The sequence below is a fragment of the Epinephelus lanceolatus genome, chromosome 2, assembly GCF_041903045.1.
Source record: "Epinephelus lanceolatus isolate andai-2023 chromosome 2, ASM4190304v1, whole genome shotgun sequence".
Classification (NCBI taxonomy): domain Eukaryota; kingdom Metazoa; phylum Chordata; class Actinopteri; order Perciformes; family Serranidae; genus Epinephelus; species Epinephelus lanceolatus.
In genome coordinates, this window is record NC_135735.1 from 29,256,025 (window position 1) to 29,275,260 (window position 19,236).

Consider the following 19,236-nt stretch of genomic DNA (forward strand, 5'->3'; position numbering starts at 1 on the left):
CTAATTGTCTGGTAAAAATGATAACAGCACAGAAAGACAGAGGAACAGCAGCTGCCCTCCCTGCTCTCGTCGAGGCAGTGCTGCAGAGAGCGAACTCCACGCTCCAGTCACAGGCTCAACAAAGACGTGTAATGTGTAATAATTAATTGAGGTGTGCTGAATATGTTTATATTGGCTTTTTGCGAGGAGTGTATGTTTGATCCTGTGTTTGTATTCAGAGGCTAACAGATGTGCGACCTTCAGAGAGAAAGATGCATATTAGACGCGACTTTGTACAGCACGCCTGCAAACATGTTTTTAGATTTGTTTGTATGCAACATGCATACCAGCATCCAACCCTGAGTTCATTAATTCATAAGTTATCCTATCCAAATCGTTTTGAAGTTCAATAATCGCTCATAAAAATGTAACATCACAGCATCATTCAACACGTTTCTCTTTGTCTGGCAGGGCTCAACAGGCATTTTGGGACAGATGTCATTTCAAACAGGCTGTGCGAACGAACAGACACCTGATTGAACGAACACAACGTTTGTCTGTCACTGGTCATGGCGTAAAGTACAGATCTAAAATCATGTTGTACCAGAGACAGCTTTGAAACAAGATGTTGCACTAGCGGCACGTCCTGAGTCTGTTTACTCCAATGGGAAAAGTAAACCTGAGAACAAATTATGATGGATTCTTTTGCCCTCTCAGTCACTAAAGTAAATATTGGACCCTTTTTCCACAAGCTCCAACCCTTCTAAACATTCGGACACTAAAATGGCATTTTTGAGAAGGACAAATCAGGAGAAAACTAACTTTGTTCCAGACATGTCTCCGTCTCAGCGGCACACTCTTGCAAGATCTGGTAACAACTGATATGATCTTGTGCTGGGGTTGATATCAGATATCAAGCTAGCAGATAAGAACGAGCGGAAAAATAAGCAGCAGACACTGAATTTGTACTGTATCCAGTGTTGTGTTGTATTCAGTCCGCTCTTACACATCCTCACAACGGTTCACAACACCTAAAATGAGGCAGAGATCTGAGGTGGAGGCAGCTGTGCCCACGTAGGAGACAGGAAGTGTCTACCATCCTATATCACTGGTGCAGCTGGTAATGTGTCACTTTTTGTAATAAAGCATGGGTCTGCAACAGTTACAGTAACTGCAGTAGGAGGTGTTGAATCCAACATATTAAAAGCAAAGATAAAACAGCCTATTAGTTATAAAAACACCTGTTAGAGAAGCATCTTTGGTCGTACTTGTTGGACAGCTGCTTTTCTCCTAGCTATCGCCTTTGTTCCAGACTTCATCACCTCATAATGAAACCAGAGCTTCAGAGATGAAGTCTACCTTTATGCAGCTTGTTAAAGTCAATTAGGCTCGAGCTAATTGTTAAACATACACCACACAGTATATCTAATCTCTTTATTTTCATTCATGATGTTGCTATTTTTGCGTACTTTCTGAAAAAGCAAGCATGAGACCTTAAAGAGTAAGCTTGTTATGTCCTGGGACAACAGCATCTGGCTGCTTGTAGACCAGATGAACACTAATGAAGGCTGACTTACGGCTTGATCTCAGAAAGAGAAAGGAACCTTTAAGATCAACAGTTTGATAAATACATTTTAAAAAGTTTTGCTGCCTTAGGAGTCACCAAAGTCATTACCACAGGATATCCAGTCTATAGATTCCCCATTCTGTCACATACATTTCATTTGATCTCATTATCCTGCGTGGCTCTGAAAAATTACGCCCTTTTGGATTCCTTGATTAAATAATTTAGCATGATTTAACATGGCAATTAATTCCCGAAACAGCGCTGCTGACTGTCAGATGAGGAAAATGGTCGATTTCACCTGCCCACACAGAGAACCCTGTTAATGACAGCCTATCAGTCAGCGCGAGGGTAGAGTGAGGACAGACAATAGGGCTTGAGGGATCTTTGTGTTTTATCGTCCTGCCTCTCTAGATGCAACCCAGGAGCTTTCTGACAGAGCAGTGGTGCAATTGTTGAGATAACACACACACATTGTAAGCGAATGTAATTCCTTTTGGGACAGTGCTTTTCCTTCAGTGTGAGTTGAAGGAGAAACCTTAATACATTTATGAATAAATTGAGATGGTTCAACTGACTATCATCTCTTTGAGGAAGCAACACGTTTCCTCCTAACATGCTAACATGTTAACTGAGACAAATACAGCACAGAATGATGAAAGCTGAGCCAAGTGGGAACAACTACATCTTAGCTGAGCCTGGCTGGCTTTGAGATATTAATATTATTAACAGAGTGCTGCAGGAATGAGTCTTAAAACTTGGAAACAAGTTAGCATTTTACCACTCCCAGTTCCCTCATATTGAAGTCAGTGGGTTTTTGATTGGTTTTTGGTTAGATGCCTGAAATAAGGTCCGTGCTTACCACAAGCTAAGGAGACTTTCATGGTTTGTTCTACCACATAAAATATGTCTGTAAATACTCTGTAAATACTAATACAAGTGGCTAAATGAGACTGAATGTCATTACGTCAAAAATGGCCTTACAGCCTCACTGTGGTGGCAATGTTGAATTATGCGACTGTAGTGTGGTTTGTTTTTAGCCTAACGTTAGCTTTTTAATTCTGACAATTGCATTTAAGCTTCAAAAATCCTAAAAGTTGTGTTCATTTGTTGAGATTATCTTGCTGAACACAATGTGTAAGTATCATTAACTTTAGTTTCCCACAGATCTTATTTTCTGCAATAATCCAAAATCCAATGGAAAAGTCCCACAGGCTTTTGACCAGAGAACCAGGACGATGCTAACTTCCACGTCAGTCATTCCTGCAGCACACTAAAGTTGCTGTATATTATAGAGCGCTGGTTTTTAAACTATTTGTGTCCGAGGCACCCTAAAGGGCAAGCCAAAATCTCAAGGCACACCTGTATTTATATCTGTCAGTAGCTTCTGTAGCATGTGTTATCACTCTTATCACCACATAAGACAATAAAAATACGAAAAAAATAAGACATGTAGCTTTCGTGTTACTGTCTTCTTTTCTTTCAGTCATAGGTCGTCTTCGCTGGTGCTTTGTTGTAATTTGCTCTGTAAATTAAAGTGATCCATTGTCCCACTCAAAGCTTTCTCCTTTTAAATGTCATCATCCCTCACACTGGCTGCCAATCAGGGCTTTTGATGTGTCACACACTTATAATTCCAATGCACCAACAGCAACAAATAGGCTCCCTGTGAAGGTTTTTCAAATTAAAATAAATCAAATTACATTTTTTGCTGGAGTTTGCCTCTTTATAAGTAAATGGGTGTGCACAACATATTAAATTAAAAATGCATTCATAACTTTTTGTATAAGCCCAGTTGAAAATTGCAGCAACAATGTGCAGTAAACACAAAATCCCACGGTGCACCTGGGTTGGCATCACGGCACACCAGTGGGCCACGGCACACCATTTGAGAACCACTGCTATAGAGGATAAATGCTACTGAAAACATGGCTTTTCCTCTTTGCCACCCTCACGTAAAACACTTGAGGATTTAAGATGGGGTTTTTTTTCAATCATAAATCTATTAAAATCTCAAGTACTACAGAAAATAAAATTGTGAGAGAGAGAGCAAAGATACCAGGTTAGAAAATCAATGGTGGGATTATTTACATATAGATGTCCACCACATCCTAATTAGCTGCTTTGTGCAGCTCTTCATCATTGCAAATATCAGCAGGACATGTTAACTAGCTTCAGCTTTCCGAGTGGGTCCTCCTGGTTGTTGAATGTTGGCCCAGATGAAAGCTAATGCTACAGTTTAAGAGAGAAAAAATATCTTGTATCAGTGTTTATAGGAAACACAGTTTCACATTCAGTATTGCAGCACAGACACACACAGTCGCCTACCAACGCCTGTACAAGTCAGTCAAGCTTGGATGCTATTTCCACAGATAGGTTATTACTTCAGGAGCCAGACCCCAAAATTTAGCCATTATGCCAATTTGGAGGGAGTGTTTTATCCTAATTATGCACAATAGCTGCAGGGAGGAGAATTCAAATTTCATTCTAACCTTAAATGCACTTCAGTAACTTTAACTCCTCCAGAGTGAAGTATGCAATTAACACTAGTTCTAATAAACTCCAACTATATTTTAAATTAACTTTTGGGTGTTTGTGATGGAACTGTCCCAGGCTTTTTCATATCTATTACAATGCCCATTTACACAAGCGCACACACAGACACACACACACACACACACACACACACACAAATGCACTTATCAGTTTAAATAGTCCCCTCGTGTTTTAATAGTTTTTGTGTCCTTGATAGCTTTGTAAAGGAGATACTGATTAATCTGTTTTGCTACAAATGCTTTGTAAACAGACTTTTAAATTAATCCAATATTATAATTATCATAATTAAAAATCATGCTGTGTTTAATCTTACCTCCAAAATAAAATAAATCACATCTCCTGTTAGTCTGAATATCAGTGAGATATTGCTTCACCTACATCCAGCTACAATCAAGTTGCAATGAAGCCTAAATTGTTATTTTTTCCTACAATTTCGGAAGTTTTGGTGACACAGATTGCAGCATGAGGAGGTGAATATGTTTAGATATAACGGTACCTCTTGTGTTTGTCTGAGGTGAGGCTTTTCTTGTTGGCAGTCCCGTCCTGCTGCAGGGCTTTTTCAAGGGAAAGTGGCGTGTCCCGAATTTGTAGAGACATCACGAGTGTATCCTGACTGGCAGGCAGGGTCTCTTCATCTCCTCCCTGTTGGCCCAGGTGCTGCTTGGCATAGTCAAATCCCTGGACCGGCTGATGGACAGGTGTTGAGTGAGAACGGAGAGGGACGAAAGAGACAGCTATAAGTAAGATTGATTTCTATTCAAGTACCTGTAGTCATATAAAGTACTGGTTGATAGGACGCACAATGAGATATACATTAGCCAACCTGAAGTGTCAAGAAGACAGACATCTCAAAATAGCTCAAAAGTATATCTTTTTAATAGATGTCCAGAGGACTTAGGGAACAGAACTGGGATTACTGCACTGCTGCGCCTTGAAATAGATAAGCACAGATTCAAGTGAAGCCCTTTTTCATCTTCCTCCAAATTCTTGTCAAATAAATGACTCGCAGTGGGCGGTGACGAGATGAGATCAGCGGACTCTCACGGAAATACAGTAGTGAAGTTAAACATTAGAGGATGAGAGGGAGGAGGAGGAGGAGTCGTGGTGTTCTACCTAACACTGGGTGTCAACATGTTTATAGAGCAAGGACCAAAATAATTCAACCACACACACACGTATACACTAAAATATTTAGGACTGCTCTCACTGCAGTGTCAGAAACTGTGAAACACAAGCTGTGCTGCCAAATCATTACCCCACCGACTGAGGAACATGCATCCTCTCTCCTCCTATAGCACACACACACACACACACACACACACACACATACACATACACACATAGGGAGAGTAAAGATTTTCTTTGGAGCCAGTTTTCACACTACCTAAAAGTGCTACTGTAGCCAGTCTCGAAAGTGGAAGCTCTAACAAGGGTGTGTGATGAAAGTGTTTGGCTTACAGATGGTGAAAGTGATACAGGGAGGGTGGTGCAAGAGCCTCATTTAAATTTTTAGGACTCACTCTATCTTTGAGCATTTTAAGAATATTTCCCCAGCTTTTACATTACTTATTAGAAAGAGGTGGCTATATATTCTGCCTGGAATGTGGTGTTTGTTCAGAAGCGGGCCGCTCGTATTTCATATCAGATTGAATTAAGCTTTTTGGTGGTTTTTACATGATGAGACTTTGCAGGACTTTAGATGTTGTGTAACTCCTCTGAAAGTAGCAGCAAAGTGGCGTTTGCAGTTTAATATAGAAGATTTTATTACTTTCTCCTAAATGAAATTCCATAAATAAGGCAGTGGGATGTGCTGAGCGTTACACTTTGCAGTTTCATTTTTCTACACTGAAGTAAGCACTGGGCTGAAGGAAAAACAGACACAGAGGTGGAGAGACAACTTAGATTGGGACACTGTGTCGCTCTTGATGCAACAACTGTAGAAACAGTTGTCAGTCTTCTCGACACAAAACAAACAAGTGTCAGTACACACACACACACACACACACACACACTCACACACACATTCCTTCAGCTTGAAAAAACAATCTCTGTAATAGCTATTCTCTGCAAAGCTTAGTCTTTCAAATTTGCCATCTGGAGAATGCTATAAGAAGAATAAGCAACACCAGCCTTTCATCCAGGAAAATCTCTTTGTGAAAGGTTTGTTACTCAAAAGTGCTGCTGTATCCTTAGTTTTCATCAGCACAGCAGGAATTATTGAAATATATCGTAGGTGATGTCTGCCCAGAATCCTGTTCAGATCCCACTGTTGGCACAGTTAAGTCCCACAGATGAAAACACAGACCGGTAATGAGAGGCAATACAGAGAGGCAGATGAGATACCTGGTGATAATAGCCCACATCTCTCCGATATGCCATCTGAAAACATAAGAAAGTTTCAAGATCAGGAAGGATTCCCCCAGTGCCGTAACACAGGTCATACAGATGTCACTGTGCAGATAATTTATCCCTCACTGACACATACTGAACCACAGTCTGCACACTTTAGCTGTAAAGTCACAAATACCCCACTGCTGCAACTAAAGATCTTTTAATGGTTATTCTGCTGATTAGTTTCTCAGTCAATCATTTTGTTTATGTCATAAACAACTGAAAAATGGCCATTATAATTTCCGCGAGCCCAAGGTGACATCTTTAAATGTCTTTGTCCAAAACCCAAACACACTTCTCTCATATAACGTGTATAAAAACTGAGAGAAGCTTTAAAGTTCCCGTGAAATGAAAGTCAGAGCATCTTTGGCTTCTGTGCTGTAACGTATTCCCAGTGAAACAAAATATTGACCGCTGTATGTTTACAAGAGGGATTTACATCTTTAGATTAGGGTTAAATCCTTCGCATTGATTGGACCGCAAAAAATGGGCAGGCTTGGAGTTTAGCATGACAGCAAAGTCCGCTGCTGAACTCACAGCACACACCCTTCACCGTCAGATCAGGAGGAGGATGAGGGAGAGATGAACGAACGAGACCTCTGCCACATTGTTTTGGAGATGAAAATAAAGGTTTGGCTGTTAACAAAACACACGTCACTTCCTGTCTTCCTCCATGTTGCTCTGTTAGAGAGCTATTACAACCAACAAATGGTGAAGAGCGGCTTTATGTGAGCAGCGTGGCTAGCTAGCCGCCCAAAGTCTCATTTGATTGGATGAACTTTTGTAAACACCTGAGTGCAGGATGCGTTATCAAACATTTAAAACTGTTTTGCCTGGTTTGATAGAAAGAAGAAATGTGTGAATGCAAAAATTCTCTGATACTGATTTTTTTTTTAACATAAATTTGGCATTTACATTTCACAAGAGATTAAAAAAATCAATTGTAATGTATTTTTCATTTCATGGAAACTGAACAATGAATTGATCATTAGAATTGTTTTAGCTGCAGCCTCCTTCAACACAGACAGACGGACACACAGAGAGAAAGATAGATACCTTAGCTCGGGGATTGAGGTTGCCGATGGCATCAGCTTTAAAGTCATTTTTATTCTTCCTGCACAGCACAGCTGTGATGATGATAATAATGAGTGTTACTACGGCAATGGGGGCCAGCACTGCGGCGATGATCCAAAGGTTATTAGGAGGGTTCTTGACCACAGCTGAAAAAAGAAACACTTTTTCACCATCGTCACTTTATTACATGACATCTAACGGACTCTAAACACAACAACAGTTAGTTCATTGTTTGGTTCATAGGAAGAAGAACACACAGCCCACTTTTCCTGCTCAAACATGCAGAGGCATCCGTCACACCCACGCTAAGTGACACAGCCTACAGCTCAACCTGATGTGCAGTGAGCCTGATTCAGCTATTGTAGGCAACAATCTATAAGAGAATGCAGCATGCCCTCTCTCTTTCTCTCCCTTGCTCCTGACCGGCTCTGTTTTCCCCTCTACCCCCGTCTCCCTGTCTCTGAGCAGTGAGCAGCACTGCAGCCCAAACAAACACCATCCTGCCGGGAGCGTTTCAGAGAGATTAGACAGCAAAAGAGCTTTCTCAACCTTTTCTTCTACTCCCCTCGCCCCAGCACCAGCTCTTCTTTCTAAACTCAGCATGAGTCATGTGTTTTGGTTTGCATGTCTGTCTGTCATTGTTTCTGTCTATTTGCCAACTTGTCAAACGCAAGAAGGATGCTGTGCTTACGTTCTGCTTGCAGCTGGACAAAATAGCCCAGAGTGAGCGCCATGGTCTGAGAATCCACTGTGTTCAGGAGCTTGGCAGCTGACGTGCCCGATAAAGGAACGCCATTGTGCTGGATGTAGTAGGTCATCTCTGCGGGATTCTTCGACCCTGACACCCTACGGATGCTCACCATCTGATTGGAAAAGACGACAATATCAGCTGTTACTGAAGCAGCTTACATTTTAGAGAGGAAAACAAAGGTAAAACCATGAATTAAGGTGTGGAGTCTCATGAGAGGAAAAACTACACAGACAGAAGAGAGTACTTGTTTAGTAAAACATTCAACCTCTGGCTTGTTTTGATGAGCAATTAGCAGATGATGAGCTGAGAAGCTCCCTAATTATCAAAGGTTGACCATCGAGTAATCATGCAAGCGTTTGCACAAGTGTACATCTCATGAAATATTCATACTATAAGAAATAAGCCAAAAAAGCTATTAGTTCAATGTGTTCATTAGACATCTGACTAACAAGCCAGGGCATTCAGGCAGAACATCAGAATAAGAATGATTTACTGTGCTCACTCTCTATCCCTGAGCATCACAGACTGTTTGTTCTTTCAGAGACAGACAGACTTGGCACTCCCCGTAGGCCGCTGTGCCAGTTTCTTACCTGGACAGTGTAGCTGCCTACAGCAGTGGCTCGTCTGAAACGACTGCCCTGCTGCCCTGCCAACACAAACAGCTCTGCCAGCCGCTGCTCCATTAGACTGGCAAAGCTTTGGTACTGTCCCTCCAGGCTGACGTTATCCACATCCTGGATCACTGCACATGTAGACGAAAGAAAGAGGATGGCCAAATAGTTGTTAAGACAGAAATTAAATTGGTGGGGAGGAAAGAGAAAGAAGAGATGAAGGCATAATTAGAAATGTGCATGTGTGAGACATTAGCCATAACAAAATGGTAAGCTAATGACAAATCCTTCCTGTGCTTCCTGGGAGCTTGTTTCAGAGTCTTCCTGTCCCAGAGTGGTCAAGCATCACCCAATGCAGCTTTAATCGGTTCTGTTTTATCAACTGTTGAAAAGCAATGATCTTGGTTGTACGTCTTGTTTAGTGCAAGTAAATCCAATTATCCAGGGGATGACCTTGAACCGACTGGGCCTCTCTCTGCAGTAAGTGCAGGGTTAAGAGCCACACAGCTGGGTCTGAAAGGCCCATCTATTATACAGTATAGCAATGTGCGTGCCCTTGAACACTGTGAAATGTTCTCATGTTGCTGGGAACATGTAGTCACTCATAAAGCCAACAATAGACAAACCAGGAGTCATCTGCATCTAGCTGCTCATGTGAAAGAAGACAGCTCAGAATATAAAAATATGAACATGCATTAAGTGTTTAAGATTCCATAAAGTGCACCTGTATGAAATCCACGATTGTAAAGGTACACATACATCCTGTTCAGGTATTTTTGGTGTCGTACAGAAAGCAAAGAAACAATGTTTACTATTGGAGATTCATGTAGTCACTGCAGCATTATAATGTGCACATTATACAACGTAACACACATAAGTTACCCTAGAAGAAGTTGTGTTTAATTGATATAAAAAAAAGATTTGAAACAATGATATACCTACCTGTAATAACCCAGAATTCTCTTGTAGCAACGGAGGTGTTCAGATTGTGATACTCCAGTGCTGCAAGGACATAAAGACATAATTATTTCCTCCTATCAGCTTTAAAGGTCCCCTGCAGACACGTTTTAAAGTATAAAAACATTATGATTATTTTTTGTTCTACATGGTTTTCAAAAAGTACAACACAAGTACAAAAAATTCTGAAAAGGGGCTGAAAGCAGATCTACTCTCTCTCCCCAATTGAGAAATTCTGGATCTGGCCTCCGCCCCACCCACCACCACTGCTTGCTCTAGGTTTTGTAACATTTGCTTTTGCTTTCCACTTTCTCTGGCATTGGCACAACGCTAAAACGACATGTGAAGATAGGTCTGGATACGCAAGGCTGGTGAAAGAGCAGTGCCCATCAAGATGGCTAGCGTTAGCATATCAGAAAACTTCAAGTCTGTATATATCCCACATAATCATGAGGCAGTAATTTGTGTGTAATCTAACAAAACTGGGTAACAAAACCCAGGACTTTCCCCCAGGACTTTCCAGGAGACTGATGTTTGGAACCGTGTGAACCTTGAGTCATTTTAAGGTACGTCATCACCATGTTTTTTTTTTTTGCTACACCTAACCACGGTAACCTTATTTGTCTAAATTTAACCTCTGTAACTTTGCGGTAATTACGAAACTTTATGTTAAGTACATAACGTCATTCTTGGGGCCCTAATTCATAGCATATCATATGAACCATTGAATGAAGATAAGTTGGTCTGACCCAGACTCAGTCTTTTGTGTAGAGGGCAACCCACAGTGGATTTTTAATGGCCGATATAACAATGATAGTTTGGAGCAGGAAAAAACGATAGCCGATTAATCGGCTGATAACACCTGAGATCCCACCCTACCCCTAAATTTACAACTAAACTAATGAAGAAGTAAAGCTATCCTACATTAGTTAACTTTCATCTAACTCATACAAATGATTGCATTACCTTAAATTTGCATGTTGGGTACGCCATGCAAAAGCCTTACAGCCATACCCACATGACCAGTAGAGATTACAGCCATTGGCCACTATCGGAGCCACATTCTGCCATTAACGACAGTTCATATAAAGTCCTATTGGCACTGATTAATCGGCCAAAACAATCAACTGGTCGACCTCTAACAGGTGTGTCAGAATGGTAAGTGTAGTTAGCATCTTTTATTTGTTCATGTTAGCTTGTTAGCTTATAACTGAGAGTAGCTGACACAGCTTGAATGGTTGTGAAACATACAAAATGATCTGCTACAATGTTACAGTATATTTACACTGTCACATTGTTTTAGTATAATTATGAGGTCCAATGAAAGTTTGCAGAAAGATATATTCTGTCTGGCTAAGATTTTTATATTAAGTGTAATAAGTCTGTGTAATAATAAGCTGGAGGTTTCAGGTTTTATTTGCATATCAGACAGTGATTAGTTTTTGTAGTACCTAATCTAGTTTGCCTTGGGTCCATTTGAATCTCATATTTAAGGGAAGTGCACAGAGGTCACTCCTTTAAGTAGAGGAATTTGAAAACACCTCTTTGGTGATAAACTTTTCATAGACAGAAGTCGGTAAATTCAAGGTCAGGCATTTCAGGAGACATTAACATAAGAAAACGCTATTTTGAGTGGAGGGGATCTTTAATCAATCATTGGTCTTGCCTGCAACGCCTTTGAGCGAGCTCAGGCAGTCAATTTGAGCTGCACTGATTCATACATACACATCATACATCACTCCTCATATGTCATCTAGAAAACACACCCTCCCAATCTGGTGGTCTAATAAAGCTGCAAAATCTTCCCAGCTCTCCCTTTGCATTGTCAAACTGCTGCTGCCCTGCATCTGTACTGCTGCTCGCCGTTTCAGCCCCACCTCCACCCCAGCATCCACCTGCAGGCTCCAGGTAAGGGGGGAATATTTAATCATCACTCTCCAGTATCTCATGTAAACATATCTGTGGGGAGCGATGAGGCCAGAGTCTAGATGCCAAACTCTATCTAAGATCTGCTGTCAAAATAAAGATTTAAACATGAGTTGTCTGACTGAACTGCACTTCCTTGAATTATATTTTACTGAGAAGTTTCATTCACTGTTTACATGCAATCATTTTAATATTACCGTCATAAGTGATAAATTGAAGGTGCAAGATAAGAAAAAAATTGAATTGAAAGTAAATCCAAAGAATTACATGAACATTTTTAGACACCGCAATTTCATTTTCATTTTTCACTTTTTCAGACTTTAAGATGCGTGTTAACAAAGACCTGCACCCTTTCTATCAGTCATCACAATCAATCTTTAATCTTAAAAAATGCACAAAAAATCATCAGAAAAAAATATTTTAACTACCACAACTGTTATGATTGCCACAAGTGGTGGTGGTGCTAGCCTGATATTTGTTACTTGAGGAAGCAGTGCTTATAAACCTGGCCCAAAAGCCTCAGAAACTTCTTGTGGAGAGGGGGAAAACAGTTTTGTGTGGTTGAAATCTCAGTTTAAATCCTCATTATCACTTCATGTCAGACAAATACAGAGGCAAGCAGAGCTTTCAGCTGCCTGAGCTCTGGTTGTCTCTGTGTTCTTTTACATCTATTTCCTGCCTGATTAAGCTCTTGTGCTGGAGGCTGGTGCAGTGTTTGGGGGAATGCTGTATCACTGGCCTGTGAAAGCAGGCTCGCTACAGAAATGTACACTCAGGCATGACAGGAGAGGGTGGGGGGGGGGGGGGGGGGGGGGGGGGGGGGGGGGGGGGGCACGGTGAGAGGAACAGTCAGGGCTTTAGCATTGTTAATGGATAGGGCTGCAGGGCTGTCAGCAAAACCAGTCTAACATTGTCTATAAGTTTGAATCATGTGGCATATTACTCGGCGCGGAGGTTTAACATGAGCCTCTGCTGTTGTGTGATGAGAGCCTGGGGGAAACATTTGTACAGCATTTATAAGTCATTCCAAGAGAGGAAAAAAAGCTCCCAATTCATAGACAGAAGGCTATTATTAAAAGAATTTTGCATCAGCCCTTGGATTATAGTTCTCAGTGATTGTTATGGTCTAAAAGGAGACATTTTGCAAACAGCTCCACTCATATTCCACCTGAGAGAAATAGTTGAGAGGGGGAGAGGGGGAGTGAAACAGCTAAGCGCAGCCATCCAGCCTACACAGTCGCCACAGGAACAACGGAGTACTCGGCGCTACAGACAGACACTGCGGAGTGGTGTGAGATCCCGGGCCTTTTCTGTCAGAGCAGAGCCCAAGGTGGTATGAGAATCCCCCACTGTTAATTATTTACTGCGATAATTGGCTTTGAAGTGAGGAGGCAGCCGCTGCCAGCATATGCTCGCACCTCCTGCGAACGGCATAATATCACTAATGGCGAGGCTACAAAACAAACACAGTGAAGAACTCACTGTCACACGTTCCCTCGCTCTTTCTTTAACACTCCTGCCTTCCTGAATTTTTCTGTGTGTGAGTTTACGCTCTCTTTGAGGCCGTTCTTGGTGTTGAGTTGCCTCCTATGCTTTCCCTGCTCCCCAACTAAATCATCCTGCCCGTGGGTAACTTTGCCTTCGAACTTAATTCAATCACAACACAAAGTGAGTTTTAATTTAACGCTCACTAGCAGAAATCCTATTTATCTTGATTTAAATAGTGTGTAAACCCAAACTGCCATCTGCCCTCATTGACACTGACGTTGTATCCAATCTCTGGAGCTGCATCAGACTGGATTTAAGGGATGCAACTTGTTCTGTTTTGGAGGAAACAACCTTAGAATTTTCTGTCTTATATTTGTATCGTCTGTAGCCACCAGTATTCCATATTCCACTGCAGCCTGGTTGACTGCGTTACACAGCACTAAGGCTGCCCTCATGACTATGTCTTATGTACTTGGTTCAGCTGGTCATCAGGCTCCTGTAAATACTATACATCACATCTAAACCAATTTAAAAAGCTACTGCAGAAGGTAAATCACGAATGCAAGGCAAAAAACTCCACTGTTTGTTCTTGTAAGTAGCTTGAACCTATTTATCTCTAACACCAGGTCACAGGGTGTTGGAGCGCACTAACACACCATTAATTCTGGTCTCTGTACGGCCAGACGTATAATTGAGGAGGAAAGCACAGTTTCTGCTTCACTTTCACATTCTGCAAAGGACACATAAGCCCCTGATTTGGAAAACCGTGTGTGTCTTTGCAGATAAATGGATATTATCTAACATACTCCAGACATAACAGCACTTGACTGAACATGGAATTTTTCGTTCAAAATTCGGCTAAATGTGGTCCAGCCAGGTGCACTCTGGGAGGTTAGAGAAGATCTGTAGCACATATACCCACTGGGCTTAGCAAAGGAGAAGAGGAAGGTTGTTTTTAAAGAGTGCTTTCTAGATTGGGCTCAGCTAGGAGGCAAAACAGCCCCTAGCTTAAAGGGACCAGTCCGTCCCAAAATTAATGAATATATATTCTTCCTCTTACCTGTAGTGCTGTTTATCAGTCTCGACTGTTTTAGTGCGAGTTGCAGAGTGTTGGACATATCAGCCATACCAGTGTCTGCCTTCTCCTGAATATAATGGAACTAGATGGCACTGGGCTTGTGGTGCTCAAAGTGCCAAAATACACATTTTAAAAACTCAGCAGCAATGTCTTTGTCCTAAAATCATGACCGACTAGTCCATACACATTGGTAGCTTGTCACCTTCTACCTATGCCAATCCTCAATGCCAGTTTCACATAGATTGACCACGTCAGTGAGTAGAAAAACGTAGGACAGACAGAATGACTGACTGACAGAATGACACACTGACACTGTCATTGACAGTGACAGGCATCTCTGTGCAAAGTTTCATGTCTCTACGACATACGGGGCATGAGATATGCTCATTCAAAGTTTGCAATTTCAATCAGTTGCTATAGCGCCCCCTTTGGCCACTTGATGTAATATTGCTTCATTCGCATCCTCCCATGACCCTCTACCACTGTGCCAAATTTCACATGGATTGACCAGTCAGTGAGGAGAAAAACGTGGAACAGACACACAGACACACAGACATACCCACAGACAGAGTTTTCGTCATTAGTAAGATTACTCAAGACCTGGCTGCAAGCCCGGCAACCGTATCACTGTGCAGTAGAAAGCGTGCATCTACGCACAGACGAGAGGCTCCTGCTCAAGATAGTGTGTGATGTAAACATTAATAGCGTCCTCCTCTGCTGAGCTAATGTTAGCTAGCTCAGTGGCGCTACGTGGGCTAGCAATAAATGCACACTTCCCTCTGCGCCGTGATACAGTTGGTGGGTGTAGTTTGGTAGAAAGAAAATAGTTCCTACATGAAACTGCTCACAACAGGGTCTGTGGATTATCTTGAGTAACCAAGTCATGATTTCTGGAAAGAGACATTGCTGTTAAGTTTTTCAAACGTATTTTTGTGGCACTTTGAGCACCACAAGCTGAGTGCCATCTACTTCCAATAAATTGGAGAGAAGGCTGACATTTCCAACACTCTGCAACTCACGCCAAAACAATCTAGATTGATAAACAGCACTACAGGTAAGAGGGAAAATATGTATTTGTGATTTTGGGTGGACTGTCACTTTAACTCAGGCATCAGTTCTGCTGTGATCCTGAGCATAACCTTGTATAGAAAAACCTCTGTCTTGTCAAACTGAGCAAAGTCTGGAGAAACTCGAGCACTGCAGCTGGTTAGAAACCATTAAAATTCAGCTAGCGAGACTCATTTCTGCTCAAAACCTAACCAGAGCTGCAATTTACAGGCGTGGGCCAATCCAGTGGCTGCCTCTGGATCTCCAAAGTCTCCTTGACCCGGTGTGTCTTCATACAGATTTTCACAAGACCTCCTTGAGCTTGATAAAACAGAGATAACATTATGCAAGACAATGAGGTCTCTTTCACATATATAAGCTGTAATACTGTGCCTATACAGGAGACATAGTGTGAACAGCACTGTGAGCCCAATACACAATCACTCCACCGTAGATACAAGCATAAAACAGGAGAAAATAGACTTGAAGCTCAAAAATACGCTTTGGGTCGCACTGTAAATGTGAGAGAAAATGTGTGTGAAAGAAGCTTATATCCCCCTTTCATCCGCAGCTGCCCAGTTCTTTTGCTGGACCTGTATTTGAATTATGCCTTCTGCATCTGCCGTATCTCCCTCTATTGAGCAGTTTACATATCGCACAGGAAACAGGCTACACACAGGGACTCTGCTAAGATTGCTGTTTAGACTCCGGCTGATTCCCTGTCACTCTTCATTTGTTTTTCTCTGAGCACAACTCTAACAAAGATGGAGCGCTTGGCTGAGTATGCCCTCAAAGGAGGCTAAGATGAAAGGCACGGGCTTAGTTGTGTCCTTGCATCAACTATCTTTAAGTGACTCAATCATTAAAAAACAACTGTGATCGTAAAAGCAGCAGAACAGTCACAAACATCCAATTACTGAGAAGCTGGACGTCAGTCAGGCTTAGCGATACGAATTCCTGAGTTTTACCATCGCTCAGATAGACCATCTGAAAGAGTCCGGTCCATGTAAATGCAAAACGATGCTCAGAAAACATCCACTTTCACCACAATAAATCAATCACAGTTTCTAAGGTTGGAAGGGGTTCTGATTCCTCTTGTATAGTCAATAAATATATCAGTTCCTTTGTCCAAGGGTCTAAAACCAAAACAAAGCCTGAAAAGTTTATATAAAACCTTCTGAATGCTTCAACAAAAGGAAGAAACACAGAAAGGCACAGCACCTGTTGTCTTTTTCTTTTTTCATTGGTCTAATTTGTTCCCAAGAGAACACGAGAGCTACTCCTGATGTCTCTTCTTGTAAGGCTGTTGAATTACTCCCGACTAACGGACATATATTTGAATGCAAATTGTAACTTACGCTCAGCAATGACAAGTGGCGGATAGAAGAGGAAGTAGCCCACCAGCTCAGCTGACAGCTGACCAAGGAGGTTTGAGGCAGTGGTGCCATTAAGGAAGACAGTCCCATTCCTCACAGTGTAGACCAATGACACAGCAGGAGAGCCTGCTGCCTGGGAGACACTCAGCATCTGGGAGAAGAAAAAAAAGCAGTAAGCGCACAGGCTCAGAGTCAGAAGAGGACACTGAAATACATAGGTATAAGCACATAAAATGCTTGGGATTACATTACAGTAATGTGCACATCTAAAAGATTAATCCGCGTCTTGTAAAACAAACTAGACATGGCAATAAAACAAAGCCGAGATGACAAACATCAAAAAATCAATTGTTGTCTTGGATCAACAAATATGAAAATCATCAACAAGCACAACGGCGGGGGAAATTGGCAAGGCATCAAAGAGTGCAAAAATACTGCAGCATTATTTTTTTTCACCCATGAATAACCGTCAAATTAGCTTTAATATAGGGTGCACTTTAATGTGGCAGCTCATTAAAATTAATACAAACATTGCCTCCCTAAACATAATTAATTTGCATCTTAGAAGCGGCTCTTGTTTAAAAGGCAAAGCCTGAAGGGGACAATTTTGCACAAATTGCACACAGTTTGCATCTGTCTGTAGCTGTCAGATCACCTAAACCACACAGTACAACTGATGCGTGACGGGAGACGAAACTGTTACAGTTACATCTACTCTGACACGCTGCAAACAATATTTAGAAAAGTCTGGTATGCATGCATCGTCTAGCTTAACATTTGTTTGGGTTGCTCTGTATACTTGATCTTGTCCAAGATAAAGGTGATATCGGGTCTCTATCAAAGTCACACCTGTCACAATGAAAACCAAACACTTCAATGCTCGTCTTAACTTGAAAATTATGTTATAAATCACAGGATTACCACACACACAGTGCTACACAACTGTTACACCACATTACCTGAACAGAGAGCCTGCTGTTGGTGTTGAGCACTTTGACCTGCGCCTCAGAAAACACCCTCTCAAGCCTCTGCTCCATCATTTGAGAGAAGCGACAGGACCGAGGATCATCGCCTGGTCCCACAAACTGCAGCACTGGAGCAGAAAAACAAAATGACCTCACAAAACAGTACACTGGCAAAACTACTGACGCCATTTTAGAGAATTCTTCAGGATGCTACAACATTGTGTTTTTGCTGTTTTTGGCAGTGTTTATATTTGGAACACTAATTATATGATGGGTTTTATTTTATGTCATGTAACTAAATTCTGAGTAGACATGCATTATTGTCATTGCCTCCTCTGATGTGGTATCACAAGATTTATTTTATTACTCCTCAAACCTAGTTTCTGCTGAAATTGCTCCAGAGCACAGTCACAGCAGGGACAAATAACAGTACGTCTCAAGCTGATCTCTGACTTTTTTTTTTTTTCTTTTATCCCCACTGAACACTAGCTGACCTGTTTTCAGCTGGAAGCCAGTGGCTGGGCTGGATCTCCATAATGCAACTGGGATGGGCAGGGCTGTTACCATGGGGAGGTACTGTCGCAGGTCTGAAATCAGCTTATCACGGCCATAGGAGTCCAAGCCTTCCAGCACTACAGAGGGAGGGTAAACCATGTCCCCTCCAGTCACGTGATAAGCCACTGTCATGTTGGGGGAACCGAATACTGTCTCCACCTGAGAGGGTGAAGCAGAGAAGAGGATTAGATGTCTTTAAAGAACCACATTGGTAGTTTTTACCATGTTTTAGTCCGTTAACTGTACAATGCCTCTATGTGAGTGGGCGATAATTTTACATTTCTCTTACTACACTAAGCTAAAACAGTGTTTCATTGCCTCCACTGGTTGAAAATTTCAAGCCTTTTTCCACATCTGATTATACCCAGCTTGTTTTCCTGGACAGGTATGATTTTCAAGACCCACACCTGTCCCCACTTTTCAATGTATGTAAAACGTATTCATTGTGCAATATAAGAGAAAGCATGCTGGCCAATTCTAATAGTCCATTTTAAAGCCAATATCGGCCAATACCGATGACATGCCAATATTATCATCCTATAATCAGATCCGCTGTTAGGCAGCACATTTAAAGCTATCGTTTTGGGAAATTTCAAACATGTGAAACTAAGATAAAATACTTTAAAACTAAAGTAATTCAGGAAATACAATTTCAACAAATATTTTTTGGTTATTCTCATAACACTGAGCAGCATATCTCAACAGTTAACGTGCCTGTTAGTAACACTCTCATATTATGGGTGGCGCAGGAAACAGCTGACACACAAAGTCAGCAGTCAGAGGATTAAAACATTAAGATACTAAATTATTATTCTCATTTTATTTAACATATTTATCATCCCACAGATCTGAGCCACAGAACCAAACCTGTAAATAAAATTAAGACAAAATATCATTCATAAATAACCATTTTTGCAG

General features: G+C 41.4%; 1 protein-coding gene across 1 annotated transcript in view; it reads right to left on the bottom strand.

Moving 5' to 3' along the window:
- The window catches only part of kiaa1549lb (KIAA1549-like b), a 91,033-nt gene that overhangs the window by 15,204 nt on the left and 56,593 nt on the right, over positions 1 to 19,236 (bottom strand). Inside the window, exons 5-13 of the mRNA XM_033627349.2 lie at positions 18,258 to 18,477; positions 17,758 to 17,891; positions 16,781 to 16,949; positions 9,869 to 9,928; positions 8,906 to 9,057; positions 8,256 to 8,427; positions 7,547 to 7,710; positions 6,443 to 6,478; positions 4,596 to 4,786 (exon numbers count right to left, since the gene is read on the bottom strand). Of these exons, the coding sequence (XP_033483240.2) occupies positions 4,596 to 4,786; positions 6,443 to 6,478; positions 7,547 to 7,710; positions 8,256 to 8,427; positions 8,906 to 9,057; positions 9,869 to 9,928; positions 16,781 to 16,949; positions 17,758 to 17,891; positions 18,258 to 18,477 (1,298 nt within the window). The remainder of the gene's footprint in view (positions 1 to 4,595; positions 4,787 to 6,442; positions 6,479 to 7,546; positions 7,711 to 8,255; positions 8,428 to 8,905; positions 9,058 to 9,868; positions 9,929 to 16,780; positions 16,950 to 17,757; positions 17,892 to 18,257; positions 18,478 to 19,236) is intronic.